An 18964-nucleotide genomic window follows, 5' to 3' on the forward strand; every position below is an offset into this window, starting at 1 on the left:
GCCTGCACGCCATTCAGGTGTTCATAGTAGTGCTGCTTCCACCTTTCGATCACCGCACGGTCATCAGTGAAGATACCTCCATCTTTATCTCTGCACAGTTCGGCTCACGGCACAAAGCATTTGCGAGCATTTGTACCCGCGCTGCGTTCTTCTCAGCCAATATCTGCTGGCATTCCTCGTCAAACCATTCGTTACGTCGATTCGGTGCCACACGGCCTCGGACGTTCTCCGCTACGTGGTTAATAGCTGTTTTCACGGCATTCCAACAGTCCTCAAGTGGGGCTTCATCCAGTTCACCCTCTTCCGGCAGCGCGGCTTCGAGAGATAACGCGTAGTTTTCGGCTACATCCGGTTGCTTCAGTCATGCTAGATTAGACCGCGGCGGGCGCCGGTATCGTATGTTGTTCACTACAGCTAGTTTTTGACGTATCCTGACCATCACCAGGTAGTGATCCGAATCAATGTTACCGCCCGGATAGGTTCTGACGTCGATAATGTCTGAAAAGTGCCGACCATCTACCAGAGCGTGGTCGATTTGTGATTCTGTCTGGTTGGGTGATCTCCAGGTGTACCGATGCGATGGTAGAGGCTATGCTGGAAGAAGGCACTACGTATGGCCATGTTCTTGGAGGCGGCGAAGTCTTAGGCCGTTTTCGTTCGTTTGCGGGTGGTCGCTGAACCATCCAATTACCGGTTTGAATTCCTCCTCCTGACCAACTTGAGCATTACAGTCCCCGATGATAATTTTGACATCATGTCTTGGGCAGCGGTCGTATTCTCGCTCCAACTGCGCGTAGAATTCTTCTTTGTCATCATCGGTACTTCCGAGGTGAGGGCTGTGCACGTATTGAAGAATCGGCCCTTGATTCTTAATCTGCACATTCGGGGGTTGATCGGCCACCACCCGATCACCCGCTTCTGCATCTCGCCCATCACTATAAAAGCAGTGCCCAGCTCGTGTGTATTGCCGCAGCTCTGGTAGATGGTATGACCATCTCTATACGTACGTACCATTGTTCCTTTCCAGCATACCTCCTGCAGTGCTACGATGTCGAACTTGTGGCTCTTCACTTCTTTAGAAAGCCCGTGGGTACTTCCGAGGAAATTTAGAGACCGACAGTTCCATGTTCCTAATTTCCAATCGTTAGTCCGTTTTCGTCGCCTGGGTCTTTGCCGATTGTTCCGATTAGAGTTATTATTATTACTTACGGAGTCCATTGCTTTGGTTTTTTTAGTCGTTCAGGCTTGCAAAGTCCGCAACCAACCCCACAGTATCGCCGGAGGGCCAACGTAGCTCGAAGGAGCCCTCCTCCCCTGTCAGCATACGACCTTGGTTTCCACCGGGGTTGGTTACCCGATCTCCACCGAGGTTGCTCGTATCCCGGCTGGTACCACGAGGAGGTAGGGGTAGGAGTTGCTAGGTAAGATGCTGTGAACCACTGTGGGGTCTATTTTATGCCCAGTGCACAAGGCACCGATGGTACACATTACCAACCCGTTTACCAGCCGACTAGGTACTCATACCCGCTAAATTTTGAATTAAAACGGAGAGTTGCCTCTGTTTCTGATCATACTTTCCGTGTTGAATCTTAATTTAGCGAGTTTTGGGGTGCCTTGTCCTCGCTTCTGTACTGGCTCGAACTTCGTCAATGAAAAAAATATATAGGTTATCGTACACCACTATGATTGCACATTCGTTTCGTGGTGATTAATTCTACAGGTTCTACAGGTACAGATAACATGAAAGCAGTGTAGGCCCAATAATTAGAAGGATGCCGATAATACCATCTAATGCCCTACATCTGCTAATCCCTTCTTTCATCCCTTTACGCTTATTCACAGTATTCGATGAAGATTTCGTATTCGAAGTGCGTCCCGCTACGGTGGGTCGGAGGGCTCTCGAAGTGATTCTTTTCGACTTTGATGCCTACTCACGCCACGTGGTTATCGGAGGAACGCAACTTGCGCTGGCGCACGTTGACCTATCGGATCGGATAGATATGTGGCGACCTCTGGGGCCGTGTACTGAGGCAGTAAGTTGTGTTAACAAAACAAAGTTAAGGTAACTTTATAATCTTCTTTTCTTTCTAAATCTTATTGTAGGAAACCAAACAGGATCTAGGAGACCTCATGGTATCGCTATCATATCTTCCATCAGCCGAAAGGTTAACCGTAGTTATAATCAAAGCCAGAAATCTTCGAATCATCGACGAAACACGGAACTCTTCGGATCCGTACGTCAAAGTTTCACTGTACAACATCGATGGCAAACGACTGAAAAAACGAAAGACAACCGTGGCTCGGAATACAGTTTCCCCCGTATTTAACGAGGCACTTTCGTTCGATATTGCTAGGGATGCTTTGAAGAATTGCTCCATCGAACTGCAAGTTCTTCACGACAGTCTACTAGGCAAGAACGAAGTTCTAGGTAAAGCCATTGTTGGGAGTGGTCCTGACGCTAGATCGGAAGATCGCGCCTTTTTCGACGAGTTGTTCCGGAACAGATCGGCCACTGCACAATGGATTACACTGACAGATTGGAAGTCATCGAAGCCTATGGTTGACAAGTAGGTCCGTCGACGAATGGTTTGCTCTTATTCTACGGGAACGTCCAGTGTACCTTACTCTACATACATATATAATACTGTTTGTTAACCAACCAAATCTAACATAAAAATTGTTATTAAATGTTCTTAATCCATTTACGTATCAATGTGATGAAAGTGCAAACGGTTTTACAGCGATTAGTTTTGGAACATAATCGAGAAAGTATTTACTGTAGTTTAGGCCCTCTGTAGTCATATTTACTTTAAAGCTTATAAAGTGGTACTATTCTCACACATCTATCTAAGCTATATTTAGTTTTTTATTCTTAAACACACAACAGAGTCGCTAAAAGGTTTATCTATACACATAACTGTAATCTATATCAATTTACACCAAGATTAATAAAACAAAAGCAGTTTTATCAGGATACTATATTGGGAAAGAGTCTGTAAGCTGTTTATGGAATCGAAATGATCAGTGTAGAAGTAACATATATATACAAATCAGTAACATCAGTAAGATTCTTACTATTTACTTAGTGTTATATAACAATAGAAATAAACGAAAATATGTTGTACTCCAAAGTATGTTTTATTTGCGCAAGCAAATACAACTGGGGCTCGAACCCAAAACTCTGAGGTAGCATACCGAAAACTCAATTACCACGAATAACGAAGAAAGAAATTCAGGACGGAACAATCGGTATAGGACACGGCAAGGGACAAGGAAACGATTAAGGGATAATGATTGGAAACTTGGTACCTGGAATGTCCGAACTCTCCTTGAACCGGCACGGGCTGGCTTGCTTGCTCGAGAGCTGCACCAACTCGGAGTGGAGATCACTGCTATTCAGGAAGTTCGGTGGCCAAATTCCGGAGAAAGGGAGTTCCGTGCAGTAGACCCTATTGCAGGCACTTCTTTTAAGTACCACATCTACTACAGTGGCGGCAAAAAAGCAGAACATGGAATCGGTTTCGTAGTGTTGGGTAAACGAAAGCAACGAGTTACGCACCGACAAATGATAAATTCGATGATGCTGAGGACGCATTTGACGACAGGCTTGAGAGGACCTATGGAGAGTGCCCAACACACGACGTGAAAATCGTCATCGAAGATGCAAATGCGCAGATCGGGAGGGAGGAATTCTTCCGTCATTGGAAGACATAGCCTTCATCTGTTGACCAATGATAACGGTCTGAAGCTCATAAATTTTGCCGCGGCCAGAGGAATGGCCATCTGTAGCACCTACTTTCCACGTTTGAATAATCGGAAACATACATGGAGGCATCCAAATGGAGACTTTAGCTCTCAGATCGATCATGTCATGATTGACGGTCGACACTTTTCGGATGTTATCGATGTACGGTCTTTTCAAGGACGAAATATCGACTCTGACCACTATCTCGTAGTGAGTAAGATTCGCGCAAGACTGTCGAACACAGTGAAAGCTCGCACTCAGAGGACTGCGTGTCAGCATCCAGCGGTTAACGGCACACGGCGTAGCAGTGGAGTACGCCAGGAAGCTTGACCAACGAATCGCAGAGCAGCAGGTAGAAGGAGAAGATATAAATGGGCTGTGGAGGAACATCCATGATGCCATCGAAACAGCTGCGAGAGAGGTGGTAGGCACGACGCGTAGAAGACAGCGTAACAGCTGGTTTGACGCCGAATGCCAGAGAGTGATAGATGAAAAGAACCAGGCCAGGAGCCGCATGCTCACTGCGGCAACGCATCAAAACAGAGAGAGGTACAGAGAGACTAGAGCTGCGTGAAAAAAAATCCATCGTCTAAAGAAACGCAAGTACGAGGAGCACGTGCTCGCCGGCGCAGAGGAGCGATACGCTAGCAACGACACACGGAGTTTCTATAAAACGGTGGAATGCAGGAATTTTGCAATTTTGTGATGTGCAATGATAGTGCTGGCAACCCGCTTACCGACAAAACGGCGGTAGTAGCCAGGTGGAAGAAGCACAGACACTGTTGAATGGAGAGGTAAATGCGGAGATCAGCAGGGACAGGATAGGAATTGTAAGCGATGGTCAAGCTGTGGAGCCACCAACACAGGAGGAGTTTAAAAAGGCAATCAGTGAGCTGAAAAACGGTAGGGCTGCTGGGAAGGACGGTATCCCGGCTGAACTTCTAAAAGCGGGGAGCGAGCGGCTGTACGAAGCAATCCACCGGATCATTGCCAAGATCTGAGAGGAAGAACAAATGCAGGAGGAGTGGCTAGATGACCTCATTTGCCCAATTTTTAAAAAGTGACGTCGACTGGAGTGTAAAAACTATCGAGGAATTACATTGCTCATATCTGCCTACAAGGTGCTTTCCCGTATCCTGTTTTGCAGACTGAGACCGTTAGCGGAGTCCTTCGTCGGCGAGTACCAAGCTGGTTTTTGTGAGAGTCGCTCCACGACGGATCAGATGTTTACCCTGCTTCAATTGCTAGACAAGTTCCGGGAGTACAACTTGCAGACACACCATCTGTTTGTGGACTTTAAAGCAGCGTACGATTCAGTTAAACGAAATGAGCTGTGGCAGATAATGCTAGAGCATGGTTTTCCGACGAAACTAGTTACGCTGATTCGTGCGACGCTGGACGGATCCAAATCATGCGTTAGAATAGCGGGTGAGACCTCAGCTGCTTTCGTGACGTTGGATGGACTGAAGCAAGGGGATGCACTCTCTAACCTGCTATTCAACATTGCGTTGGAAGGTGCATTACGAAGGGCAAACGTGGAAAGGAATGGAACTATCATCACAAAATCTCACATGCTTCTTGGTTTTGCGGATGACGTCGATATCATCGGAATCAACCGTAGAGCAGTGGAAGAGGCCTTCAGGCCCTTTAAAAGGGAAGCTGCGAGATTGGGACTTACCATTAACACCGCCAAAACGAAGTACATGGTTGCTGGTAGGGAACGTGGGAGCTCAAGTGGTGCTGGTGCCGAGGTGGAGTTAGATGGGGAACGATATGAAGTAGTGGAGGAATTTATATACCTTGGTACACTCGTGACATGTGACAATGATGTAAGCCGCGAAGTGAAACGGCGAGTTGCAGCCGCGAATCGGGCTTTCTATGGATTACGTAGCCAGCTGAAGTCCCGTAGTTTGCAAATTCGCACAAAACTGGCGCTCTACAGAACACTAATCCTCCCGGTGGCCCTTTACGGACGCGAATCATGGACGCTAAAGGAAGCTGATCGGCGAGTGCTTGGGGGTTTTGAGTGTAAAATTCTGCGTGGTAAAATGGTGGTAAAATGGAAAATGGAGTGTGGCGCAGACGCATGAATCACGAACTGTATCAGGTATACAAATTTGCTGATATAGTGAAGGTAGCGCAATGTGGCAGGCTGCGGTGGGCTGGACACGTGGCCAGAATGCCCGATGAAAGAGTAGCCAAAACTATTTTCAGCAGAGAACCAGGAAGAGGCCGTAGACTCCGAGGCAGATCCCGCACCCGGTGGGTGTGTGCTGTCGAAGACGATGCACGTACAGCTGGTGTTCGTGGGGATTGGAGAACGGCAGCCCAGGACCGACGGTACTGGAGGACCATAATTCGTTCGGCGCATGATCGCTAACGGACCGTTGCCACTAAAAAAGCCTACTGTAATCGTCCGGTTGGTTCAAAATCATCGTGTTTCTTAGGTAGCTTTTAAATAACTTCAACGAAGAAAATGATCTTTCGTTCGTCGCGGTGATCGCTGGAAACAATGGACCAATGAATGTAGCTAGTTTTGGAGTGACAACTACTTGTTTCTGGCGCTAGTGTACATTAAACCGTTTTAATATACTAGCGCCAAAAGAAAGTCGTTGTCACTTCAAAACCAGCTATCTTCAATGATCCATTGTAATCGAACCATAATCGATCGAATCATAAAATATTTAGCAGCATATGAGGATTCGGAAACACTAAACAATCACACTCCTGAAATTGTCATTAGGTATACAATGAAACTGATCTTGAGACTATTAAGTAATGAAAAAATAATTTACCTCTAGCAAATCAACAGCATTTAAGATTTTTTTTGTCTTGGAAATAAATTGTCAAAAGTCGTTGTAAAAATTTGGTTTTCGTTACTCCAATGATCTCTTTTGCGTATCAGTTGATAATAAAACATTGAATAATGTCAGCTCCTTGTGACTCAGAAATCTTAACCTAACATTTTTAAATTTCGCTCCTGCAACTTTCTGTGCTTCCGATTTGATGCTTGATACTTCTACCAGTTCCAAATGGCAGTTTAAACGCACCGCCACGATCAAAACAAGGCAAAAATCACCAATGACAGGTGTTTGTTTTGGACCGTACTTAAAACGGCCCGCGATATGTGCGTTGCTGTCAGTTGACGTTGAAAGAGATAGGGTTGCCAGTCCCCTGATTTTGACAACTTGAAATAAGAGTAGCATCATTTTGACCGCAGCGCCAACTGCTTGTCGAATAAACCTTGTTTTCGCCAACAGGAACAGGTGCTTCGATAACATTCCTACCCCTGTTGACGTAAATTACGTTTACAGTAGAGTGACTATATACAGAGTGGCGACAATGTCAAAATTGGAATGATAATTATCTGTCAGTGTCATTCCAATCGAGCAGACAACCTATCGAACGCGTATGCAGGAAAGAGAAAGAAAAACCTCGGATAAACCGCATTGCATACATTTGGGATGACTTGGCGCCACTCTGTATATAGTCACTCTAGTTTACAGAAAAGCTTGCTGAAAAGTTTGTTTTTTGTGTTTTTTATTTCTACCTTATGTTTCGTAACAATGTCCAGATCCACTCAACAAACCGTCCTGCATTGGTTCCGAAAGGGCCTCCGGGTTCACGACAATCCGGCACTATCACTAGCATTCCGTAAGGCTTCGGAATCCCTTGACGGTACTTTCGTTCTTCGACCAGTTTTTTTTCTGGACCCGGCAATTCTCAAATGGCTCAAAGTAGGACCTAATAGATGGCGATTTTTGCAGCAGTCTCTTGTAGATTTGGATAACAACTTAAGACGGCTCAATAGTCGGTAGGATATCAAGGATTATAAATTTGTATTTCAAGTATGTAATTCTAATTTTACACTTCCAGCTTGTACGTTGTGCGTGGTAACCCAGTGGAATTACTTCCGGGGCTCTTTAAAGAGTGGAATGTTTGTTTACTTACCTATGAATATGATATTGAGCCGTATGCTTTAAAACGCGATGTAGCCGTGCAGAAACACGCCGAAGAAGCAAGGATAAAAGTTACAGTAGAGAAATCTCATACAATTTTCGATGCAGATGAAATAATTCGAAAGAATGGCGGAAATCCTCCCTTGACTTACGATAAGTTTAACCGCTTGGCATTCAGCTGTAAATTGCCAGACCCGCAGAATGAACCGGACCCGTTAAAAACGGTTAACATTCCAGACAAAGACCAACGTGAATCTGCTGACGAAAAATGTTACCATCCTCCTACTTTGGAAGAACTGGGCGTTCGAGAAGACTTGGGAGAATGCAAATACCCAGGAGGAGAAACAGAAGGGCTCAGACGGTTGCAAGAATACATGAACAAAATCGCTTGGGTTTGCTCATTCGAGAAACCTAAAACTTCTCCAAATTCTTTACAGCCAAGTACAACTGTCTTAAGCCCTTACGTGAAATTTGGATGTCTAAGTTCACGACTATTTATGAAAGAATTACAACAAGTTGTAAAAGGTCGCAAACACTCTCACCCACCGGTCTCTTTAATCGGGCAACTAATGTGGCGTGAATTCTACTACTGTGCAGCAGCTGCGGAGCCAAATTTTGATAAAATGGTTGGAAACAATATCTGCCTACAAGTTCCGTGGTCTACTGACAAGGCAGATCAATTAGAAGCATGGGCGTTTGGTAAAACGGGCTATCCGTTTATCGATGCCATCATGCGTCAACTACGCCAGGAAGGTTGGATACATCATTTAGCACGGCATGCCGTAGCATGCTTTTTAACTCGAGGTGATCTGTGGATTTCCTGGGAAGAAGGCCAAAAAGTGTTCGAAGATCTGCTTCTGGATGCTGACTGGGCATTAAATGCCGGTAACTGGATGTGGCTCTCGGCATCGGCTTTCTTTCATCAGTATTATAGGGTGTACAGCCCTGTAGCATTCGGTAAAAAGACAGATCCAACCGGAAGCTACATCCGCAAATATGTTCCCGAATTGGCTCGCTACCCAGAGAGCATCATTTATGAGCCATGGAAAGCTAATTTGGAGCAACAGCGAAAGCTGGGTTGTGTAATCGGAAAAGACTATCCTCAGCGAATAGTAATTCATGAAATCGAATCCAAGAAAAATATGACCAAAATGTCCAATGCCTATCGTGAGAATAAACTTGCTAAGGAGGCTAAAAAGGGTCAAGGGAAAACTACACCATCAACAAGTAAACGACGACCGGATGATGACTTACCGAAACAACCAGATAAAAGAAGTAGACTAAAAGACGCTTAGCCAGTCCGATTCGTTGGAGGTTGCTGGAAAGCAGATAAACCTAAAAATTGTTGATTTGTGTTTATGTCAATCATGACAATAAAACTGTTGCCTATTCATACAACGCATTATCTTCACAATAAAAATGAAAAAGCTTGATTTACACAATTAATCAACGTTTCTAAGAAACTGTACTTTCCTCAGTTTTTAAAAATTCCAATTTTAGTCGAGTTTAGCAGCTGGTTTTTTCGGGTCCCACGCTTCAACTTTGGGTCTCGTCGTGGAAAACGGCATATACGCATCTGAAATGGTCGCATTTGATTAGTTACTGAGCAGTGATTAACCAATAATATCCGTACTTTTGGTTCCAGAAAGGTTCGCACTATGATCCTCCATCCATGGATAATGAGCACGTGATCCATCACGGTTTGGCGGTAGATCAGTCTGAAAAATTTCAAACAAACATTCGGATCTATTCTACATACCGATCGGAGCTGGATCCGATCAGAAATTGCGCTTCGATCGGAATACAACGTATGCTATAACACACGTCGATCGGGAAGTTTCTGATCGGAACAGACCCGATCGGAATGTAGAATCAAGGCGATTATCGTTACTCTAGCAAATCAAATTTGGCGGCTGCTCACCTTGTAATGCATCCAGCCGTACCAGTCGGCAGGAATTTGAGAAGCGTCATATTCCATATTAAAATGGGGCGCAAATTCAACCCATCGATTGCGGCCATAAAACTGAGACGGATCTTCAAAGTACTTGTTTCCGTACTTGTCCTGGCCTACTTGCCGTCCGGTCTTCATTTCATCCATTCTGCAATGTTAAAAATTGGTCGGTTTGTTGTTGATTCTTCGGTAAGTTACATAAGCGCATTTACCTGTACAATTTGTACAAACTGGCACGGATTCCACCGTTATCACGAATGTACCCGAACAGTTTGCCCAATTTGTCCAGCCCAACGTATCGTGCCATGCCGAATAAATTGAACAATAAGCACTATTAACAACTTAACTTTTACAATCTCGGTGGCTGAAAATGGTTTAATTCTAACTTTTCGTTTTGTGCACTAATGTTTTTATCGTTTTCATGTCATGGAACAGGAATGATGGCGAAGGGAATGAAATATCGTTTTGTTTACTTGTACTTTTAGATTGACGAGTACAAATATTCACTCAACATGTAGTTGGCGCCACTTGTATCCACCTTTACGAGCGCTTAATGGTGGCTAGTGGGTACAGTTTTCGACATTGTTTATTTGCTTTTGGGAACTCCGCTCACGAATGCTTGAAAGTTCTACAACAACAATTAAGCGGAGTACGCTGCTGAAAAGAGCTCAAGAAAACCAGAAAGACTGTATTCCAGACACAACCGTGTAGCTGGCGTATAGAACTGCGTTAGGCGGCTTTGTGCGAAGAAACCTTGACATGTCTTACACACCATATTGACATGGGGCGTAAAATAGCGTTAACTAAATAATAGTGCTAAATAATTGTATCCTATTTTTGGTATGTATTTTGTGTAATTTGTGACGCCAAAAAACAAATATTTTTACCAGTGCCAGAAAAGGAGTACCCAAGTAACCAAGAGTTCGAATAATGGTGTCTAACAAGGGTTAAACAGCTTTATGTATATCAATCTATAACTTGCTAAGCAGCGTCACTTTTAAGTAATTAACCGAACTTTCAAGCTGTCTTGGGTTCACTGCATAGAACGCTAAGCAGCTTCGAAATAAACTGTCAAAAACTAAGAAAAAATAAATTTAGCAGCACTTCTATGTTCTATTTTTATACTTCTACCTAACTTCTATATTCGTTGCATTTGCCTGCTGTTGGGTTTGAACCCGGGTGCTCCGCGTTGTAAACCTATACCGATCCACTGCGTCACCTTTGTCGTATACAAGCGATGTGAATTTTGCCAATGAGTTGTTAAGTAAAAGTTCGATTTAGAACTTGCAGCAGCTTTATGCAGCGCGAGTTAATTATAGAACATAAAGTTTGGAACCAGGCAATTAACTGTAGTAGTGAGATACCGACAGCATATGCTACACAACACAATAATGAAGAGCATTACATTCTAATTTATATTTGTAATTAGAAATGTGCGAGGATTAAATTTATTCAAGTGAAATAAAAATTAATCTCCAATAGTTTCAGGTTCTGCTGGTTTGATCACCAGAAATATAAACAAAAAAGCAACACGCAGAACTTGTTAGCAACTAAAGTTACTTCAGAACTTCATGTAGCATCCTAATAGCTTTGAAGTATCTATGAAGTACTCGCAGCACTTCTTAAAGCATTTAGTTCCACATATACTTGATATACACTACTAATCAGCGTGAAAGTTCCACGGAACTGAATCTGAACTAATTATGAACTTTCGAGTTCGCGTGTCAAGTAATATTCGAACTTTTGGTTGCTTGGGTACAGCTTGAATCCGTTAATTGGGTCACGACTGCACTTCAGCTGATTCGCTAATTGGGTCGGCTGACAGTTGTTTGAAATTTTTAAACTCAAAAGTTCAATAGAATTTTGACATTCAAGTTGGAGCTTGGCCCAACTAATGAACACCCAATTAACGAACCATATCTTCCTCACGCACCCAGCTATTAGCAAAATTCTCTCGTTAATATCAAACACTATTCACATATATATGTATTTTGATGATATCAAAAAATTGGTATGTTAAAATAACTTGACTGTGCTACAGGTTAAGGAATCCAAATTTTTGCAAGTCGATAATTTTTAAGATCGTTTTATTCATTTTAATGAAAGCTACTAAGTAAGTTAAAGTTGTTTGTAAAATGTTTTGAACCTTACTTCCTTATACTGAGTTGACGGTCAAATAAACATTAGCACCACTACGGATCCCTTCTGCTTTGTCTTCTCCATAATTTTCGAAAGAAATTACTGCTTGACTATTGAATAGTAAAGAATTGCAAGCAACTAACTGACGCAAAGCAGCAGTTGAAACATTCAAAACTATTCTCGGATAAAAGAGTCGCTGATTTTCCTCACCTTGAGGACTGCTGCGTTACTTCACATGCACAAATATCCCTTCAGCTGTGTTTCCTTGTAAAGCGGGGTACGCTGCTGAAAAGAAAACAGCTCAAGAAAAAATCTTGTTATTTACCGAAGAAATTTTGACAACTCCAATGCAAGCAACCACCTGTCATTTTTTCTTGTGGTAATAATTGCGCCGGATATTATTCCGTACGGAAAAGTGACGTTTTAATTCACTTGCGTGTAAACCAACGTCATCTGGACGTGAAATAATATTTCTTATGAAGTGCGTACTGCTTAAGAAATCGTAAAAGAAATCGATTTCTTGAGCATTTCTTGTCCTATCTTTTTACCCATTACTTTTCAGCAGCGTACCCCGCTTAAGACAACAGTTCCGAAAAAAATTCTTGCCAAACCAAGGGGTCGGACACTCAGCACATAGTGCCCCGGCACTGCAGAAATATCAAACGGCACACCTCTAAAGCCTTATAAAAATAACATTTATAGGGCTTTACACACCTCCGGTTCGATTTTACATATGAAATGGGAGCACTGCTAGTTGTCAAAATCATCTCGCACGGTTGCCAGGTCTATCAGATTTTAACAAATTTAACAAATCTTGCAGTTCGGCACTTTCGGTACAGCACCGGCACAGTTCGGTTCGTTTCAAGTCGCCTAACATAAAAACGGCTGTGCCGAGTGTCCGACCCCTTGTGCCAAACAAATATTAGCAACTTCGTGGTCGCGAATGTGGATACAATCTGGTAAAAGGAAACGATTGCTGCTCACTTTTCTGTGACGTTTCACCTTCAGGACGTCAATTTGGACTAGATTTAATGTTTAAAAATAAACTAGGTTGAAAGGAAGGGGTGATTTTATGCTTTAACCCTCTCTGTCCCAGGGGTGTTTTGGTGGTTTACAGTTTTTGATCATGTAAAAAAGCTATTAATTAACAATTCGTCAAACGCAACTATACACCTTGTAAAACAATGTTTTTACTACATTACAAAATCAAAATATCCATATTTGAATGCCTCAAAAATTTTATCGGTCGATTTTAGTATCAAAAGTCAGGGAGCACCTGTGCTACCATGGGACAAAGAGGGTTAACAAAATTGTTTACTTTTAGGATATCAAACTGGACCAGGTTTGTCGTAGTCCTATAAGAAATCTTGTTAGGACGAGAGGAATTTATCACTCTTTTTGGCATACTTCCCAAGCACAGATATCAAATTAGTATAAGTCTAAACGTCGTTAAGAATCTTCGACCTATTGGGACGAGGGGGTTTCGTTGCTTTTTTTTTCTAAACATAAAGTAATCGAAATCACAGTAAACAGATGGTGTATTTAACTGTCGTCCCTGCCTGTGGAGCAAGGCTATCGCAAAGAAAATATATGGGATAATTTGATCTTGAAACTGTTTGGTAATTTTTACTAACTAGTGCTTTAAAAAGAATGTTAGAATAGATATCACATAATTGCTACATCTTTAATGAGTCGATCGGTATCTAAACCATGGAAATCCATTCATAATTGGCAGAGCTATCAGAGTTCAAAATCTTCCATTCTTTCGTGACGCTGGGTTGAATCCAAATTTTGGATTGACACCCTGCGGTAAGACGTAGTTCTACGTCAAAAAATCTGGCTATGAAGTAATTTACGGTTTCGTCACTAACGAGAATTAGCTGGGGCTCGTTTATGTAGGAGCAGGGCTGATTTATAGTTACTATATATATAGTTCGGCGGATAGAAAATCGGGAGCCAAATAAACGTCAAAAGCGGAGCCAAAAGCTTTTCAAAATCCAAAATGCAGGAGTAATGTTAAAAAAACACACTTTATTTTCATAGAACTAGTCATTTTCAACACCCGCCAGTGATTATTTTTCGTAAAAACCTGCACATTTTACCATAATTTCAAATTTAATTTCATAAATCAGGGATGCCAATTCGCCTGGTTTTCTATCCGCCGAACTATATATATAGTAACTATAGGCTGATTCGTTCATTTTGATTCAATTTTGATTCATTTGACAGTACCGTCTCCGCCGAGCAAAATTAGACAAAGTTGTATACGGAACATTTGTATGATAACTATAGTTATCATATTCAATTTTGCTGAATAAAGTTTTGCTGTATCTGTTGTAGTTACGATGCTAGGATGCTAGCACAGAGAACAGACAATTATGTTCATATAAAATTTCATTCAAATGATGTGTACACGGTAAAAAATTGTCACGTTGAAGCGAAGTGATTTACCGTTGCATTCGCACTACTTGCCAAACATTACGATTCGAAATGAAAATTTATTGAAAATGAATCAACACAAAGTATGATGAAATCAACAGAAAATCACTTTAATTTCGAATGTGCTTTCTTTTGAACTTTTGAACTGTCAAATGGATAGAAAGGATTGTATGTTGATTTTTCGTAAAGCTGCTTTATTTATTACTCATAATTGAACAATTACATAATTACATACAAAACATAATGCAAATAAAACCTCAATCGCTGATAGTAACCGGATTCCTGTGCTTAATACTCTGATGTCTAAACAAAGTTGAGCTCGGGTTGATTGCTGCTATCAATTCGGGGCCCGTGTGATTAATTCTATAACCTGAAAACAGTTAGTAATTTATTAATTATGATCACAGGTATAATTTCGCCATACTTACACTCAAGAAGAGCAATAATTTAGAACGAAAACGTATTTTCTCCATTTGGGTTTCTAATTTTGCTTCCGATTGCTGCTTTCATGTTTCGCGATTTTTTGACATTTGTAAATTACGAAAAAAATAATTGCAAATTCTATAGATATGCATTACAATTCGATGGTTATATCCATTGAATAGTTTTCAATAGCTAGTTTCTTGTTTAAAAATTTGAAAACTCTCCAAAATCAATACTAAATCACTTCGAATTGTAGTGCTGCACAACAAATTGATTTAAATGCAAGAACACTTAAAATGGACGTGACGATTTTTTACCGTGTAAGATTTTGAGCAAAACACTAGCGACATCTATCTCAGGGTGCACCAGTTGCGCTTCGCCCCTGTTGCCATATTCAATATTTTTTCTAACGATGTTTTATATATTTGAACAACTGGCAACTCCAATGTCAGTTACTCTAGCAACGACTGTGGTTGTTTATTGAAACACAACATGCAACATAAGATATCTTATAAAAATACGATTTGAACATGGTAAAAACTAAAAAGCGTTTGGTACAAGGTAGGTCAAAAGAAATATTTTATATTCTTAGCTACTAGCAATGCTTTTTGCTTTTGATTCATAGGTAGCAATTTTTCTTTTCGTGATGTCAATCGGAATGCATCGGAAAAACAGCACTGGATTTGGAAGTTGGATGCTATCGTACTTACTTACTTGATTTGTGGCCCTATCCTCCTAGCCTCTGTTTTTAATCTGGCGTAGATTGCCTCCGCCGTCCCAAGGTTTCTAGTAATGATGTCGATGTCGTCTGCGAAGGCTATAGGAGTTGGCTATTCTTGCTAAAGATCGTTCCCCATCTTTCGATGCCCGCTCGTCGAGTCACACGTTCAATAGCGATATTGAATAACATACAGGACAGACAGTACATCCCCTTGCCGCAACCCTCTGTGCGATTCGAAAGGACTCGAGTGTCCCTGAAACGCGCACGTAGCACATCTCTCGCTCCAGAGATGCTATCGATGAGATGCTTTATTGCTATTCTTAAATACAAAAGTGGTCTTAACCGAAGAAATGCCGTGGCACTGTGGTACGGTAGTTGCGCGCTAATCGTTGATAACAGAATTTCCGGCAGTTTTTGTATTATTTATCAATTTAGTTATCGCACAATATCATTTTTATAACCAAATATACAACAGAAAAGTATGCTGATCTAGATGCTGACGGTATTTTTTTCTTCAAAGTTTGGTTTACTATATTTACTATAGCAACGCGGTGCGTTGTAATGTTTTATGAGTAGCCAAATCCAATCGAAGTAACCAAAGCTCCTGTCAGCGATACGAGCGCCACGTAACGGGAGCATTACCACTTACTTTCAATATGGCGGCTTAGGTTTTTACACATCCCGCGGGATCAAGATGAATGTCTGTTCTCTGTGATGCTAGTACGTCAATTTAGTAGCTAAATGAACGCCATCTTTTTCAAGAGCAGTTCGTTTGAACGTCGTCTAGATTCCGACCAGGGGGGAACTATTGCTGTCAAATTCCTTACATGTGTGCGTTACCGCAGATGGTGTTTGGTCCATGACGTTTGTACTGTTTGGTCCATGACGTTTGTACTGTCATGGACCAAACGACTTATGATTGATTTCGAGCCAGGGGACTCGCAACTCTATTTTTGTCTGCTGCAGTTGATAGAAACTCAAACCCAAACACGCAGCGCAATCGTCATTTGTATTGGTTTGATCCCGATAATGCATTTATCTGGTCTTTAGCGTAAATAAAACAAACTAAGAAACTTTTCGCAAGCTACATGTACAGGCAAGAGCAGCAAATCGGTAAGAAAAAAAGTAGCAAGAACTGCATTGAAAATTATGGTCACCTGCCTGCCCCTTCACATGTGAGTTTCACAATTCCTTACCGATAGATCCCCCCTGATTCCGACCGCGTTCAAAGACCTGGCTGGTAAGCACAGTCAGTCGTATTCAGTTGAATAAACAATAAAGACCTGGGCGATTCTTTCTGGCTGTAATTTAGACTCTGCACAGTTTGCAGTAGGAATAATATTGTGCTTCCCGAGAAAATATTTCGTTTTTCAGCTTTATATAGTTGTGCGCAAAGGTAAATCATGTATTATTGACAGTGTAAGCATGTGTAAGTTTTCTGTGTTTATGCTCTTATTCTTTGCTTAGATAACTTTTTTTTGTTCTATTCCGTGCAGACTTACAAACAACACAGTTACAATGTCGCACGTTAACCGAAAATGATAAAATTTAAATGCGGATTGCGTTTGTAAAACATTTGTCCATGTTTGAACGGGCAATCACGAAGCAAGCTACCCTAGCATTCAGCTGATGAGCGAGAGAGAAATATTGTTGCTTTTCTCATCACCCTTGCGTTAACAGTTTCTTACGAGATTTCGTGTGAGTGTAAAAGAGAACTTTGACTGCGAGCAACCAGAACAGAGCTGCGCGCAACTGTTAGGCGCACAACTAAACCTACGAAAGAAAAATTTTAGATAATAAGCGCAATATCAAATTTCAAACTCCCGGATGCTCTCCTCCACTTTTTGCTCCCCTATCACTCCTACATAAACGAGCCCCAGCTAATGTCATTCTCGTTAGTGACGAAACCAACGCAAATTACTGCATAGCACGTAAAAAAAGCTGTATGAAATTTCCGACGATGACATATTTCTAGCTAGAATTAACAAAAGGGCGAATGTAGCAAATGTAAACAAAACGAGTGAGAGTTGCTTTTTGCTGGACCAGCATAGGAAAATCAACTCTCACTCGGTTTGTTTACGCTTGCGACATTCGCCCTTTTGTTAATTCTATCTAGATTTCATTGCGATTGCAGCGCCAGCTGCATGTCGAATGAAACTTTTATCTGCCAATAAAATCGGGGCAGCACCTTTTGGTTTGAAAGGAGCTTTTTTGTGTCATCGCAAAACCCAAAGCAATCTCATCTCAAACAACTTTGATTTACGGATTTTTAAACCGGCAGAAAATATTTATTATTTATTCGGAAAGTAGACCATTCGAATATTAAAAATTATTAATTGAAGTTCGTCGTGATGGCTACACAAGGTAAGTTAAAGAACAATATTTCCGTAGGTTACATTTTTTTCTATTGACGTTTTGTTTTGTTTTGTTTCTAGAAGAAGCACCCACCTACAACTATAAGATTCCGGAGAAGCTTATTAAAAGTGCCATGGATATGCCCAGGTGGGAACACTCAGAAGCTTATTACGATTTGTTGGGTTTCATCAGTAGCATGAGCGTTGCGCTACAAGCCACAAAGCAAAGCCAGGAAGTTGAGATGAATACAGTCATCAAGAAACTTATGGATGGTCTCACTCGACTAGAGCAGCTTGCTATTGAAACCCCTCCGGTGGATCAACCTGCTAGGTTTGGAAACGTAGCCTACAGATCCTGGTTCCAGAAAATGCAAGCCGAAAGCCTAGATCTTATAAAGGAAGCATTACCAGCTCATCTGACTGATGCAGCAGTGGAACTGAATGTCTATTTTACCGAGTCGTTCGGTAATGCTACGAGGATTGATTATGGTACCGGTCATGAACTTTCTTTTCTGATGTTTCTAATGTGTTTGTTTAAGATCAAAGCAATTGAAAGAAAAGATGAAGTCGCTGTCGGTCTACGACTGTTTCGTCAATACCTGAACTTTGTTCGCAAGTTGCAGGTTACATATCGAATGGAACCAGCTGGAAGCCACGGTGTTTGGAGTTTGGACGATTTTCAGTTTGTTCCGTTTATATGGGGCAGTGCACAGCTAGCTGTCGATAGTCCGATTGATCCTGCCAAATTTGTGGAGGATAAATACATTGATGAGCATAGAAAAGAATATCTTTTTATCGGATGTATTGACTATATAAGACAGGTTAAAACTGGTCACTTTGCTGAACACTCGAACCAACTGTGGAGCATAAGTGCTGTGCCTTCATGGGCCAAAATCAGTACTGGTCTTATTAAGATGTATCAAAAGGAGGTTTTGTCGAAGTATCCCGTTATTCAGCACGTGTATTTCGGTTCGATTCTAACACTCAACCCGGTAAAGCCTGGCACCAAGTTGCCCAATCCGAGGCTAGGCATGCTTCCGCCGCAGAATATGGGGCCACCTGCACCGCCTAAATTTCCTGCTGAAGGCCAATAATCTGACTATGATATTGTGCTAGGAGTAACAAACGTAATCTATTCAATAAATTATTCAACACCAAAAGGTTAAATCGTATTTAATGCATTTTCCAGTTACTCGCCATTTAAATGTAAATTAACTTACATTTTGAAAATTT

At 41.7% G+C, this 18964-nt stretch overlaps 4 protein-coding genes across 4 annotated transcripts in view; 3 read left to right on the plus strand and 1 right to left on the minus strand.

Annotated features, from left to right (window-relative positions):
- Positions 1-3048, plus strand: part of LOC128743996 (synaptotagmin-5) — a 182802-nt gene extending 179754 nt beyond the window's left edge. Inside the window, exons 6-7 of the mRNA XM_053840727.1 lie at positions 1843-2033; positions 2104-3048. Coding sequence (XP_053696702.1) covers positions 1843-2033; positions 2104-2571 — 659 coding nt within the window. The 3' untranslated portion in view covers positions 2572-3048. The remainder of the gene's footprint in view (positions 1-1842; positions 2034-2103) is intronic.
- Positions 3049-7311: 4263 nt separating this feature from the next.
- LOC128740465 (cryptochrome-1) lies at positions 7312-9022 on the plus strand. The gene is made up of 2 exons (XM_053836006.1): positions 7312-7559; positions 7622-9022. Exons 1-2 carry the CDS (start codon positions 7312-7314, stop codon positions 8997-8999), a joined length of 1626 nt encoding a protein of 541 aa, XP_053691981.1. The 3' UTR covers positions 9000-9022.
- An 83-nt stretch (positions 9023-9105) lies between these two features.
- LOC128743001 (probable NADH dehydrogenase [ubiquinone] 1 alpha subcomplex subunit 12) lies at positions 9106-10048 on the minus strand. Its single transcript, XM_053839501.1, has 4 exons — positions 9868-10048; positions 9626-9803; positions 9338-9422; positions 9106-9280 (listed from the first exon to the last, which is right to left on the minus strand). Exons 1-4 carry the CDS (start codon positions 9960-9962, stop codon positions 9201-9203), a joined length of 438 nt encoding a protein of 145 aa, XP_053695476.1. The 5' UTR covers positions 9963-10048; the 3' UTR covers positions 9106-9200.
- A 7581-nt stretch (positions 10049-17629) lies between these two features.
- Positions 17630-18878, plus strand: LOC128742983 (serine/threonine-protein phosphatase 2A activator). The gene is made up of 2 exons (XM_053839484.1): positions 17630-17741; positions 17813-18878. Exons 1-2 carry the CDS (start codon positions 17729-17731, stop codon positions 18823-18825), a joined length of 1026 nt encoding a protein of 341 aa, XP_053695459.1. The 5' UTR covers positions 17630-17728; the 3' UTR covers positions 18826-18878.
- Positions 18879-18964: the final 86 nt, after the last annotated feature.

The sequence above is a fragment of the Sabethes cyaneus genome, chromosome 3 (assembly GCF_943734655.1).
Source record: "Sabethes cyaneus chromosome 3, idSabCyanKW18_F2, whole genome shotgun sequence".
NCBI lineage: Eukaryota > Metazoa > Arthropoda > Insecta > Diptera > Culicidae > Sabethes > Sabethes cyaneus.

Bases quoted from the DNA above. Each gene is read 5' to 3' on its own strand.
- LOC128740465 (XM_053836006.1), top strand. From the start codon at position 7,312: ATGTCCAGATCCACTCAACAAACCGTCCTGCATTGGTTCCGAAAGGGC. The intron at 7,560-7,621 runs GTAGGATATCAA...TTACACTTCCAG, and splicing joins TTAAGACGGCTCAATAGTCG to CTTGTACGTTGTGCGTGGTA.
- LOC128743001 (XM_053839501.1), bottom strand. From the start codon at position 9,962: ATGGCACGATACGTTGGGCTGGACAAATTGGGCAAACTGTTCGGGTAC. The intron at 9,804-9,867 runs GTAAATGCGCTT...TTAACATTGCAG, and splicing joins AGTTTGTACAAATTGTACAG to AATGGATGAAATGAAGACCG. The intron at 9,423-9,625 runs GTGAGCAGCCGC...GAAATTTTTCAG, and splicing joins ACGGCTGGATGCATTACAAG to ACTGATCTACCGCCAAACCG.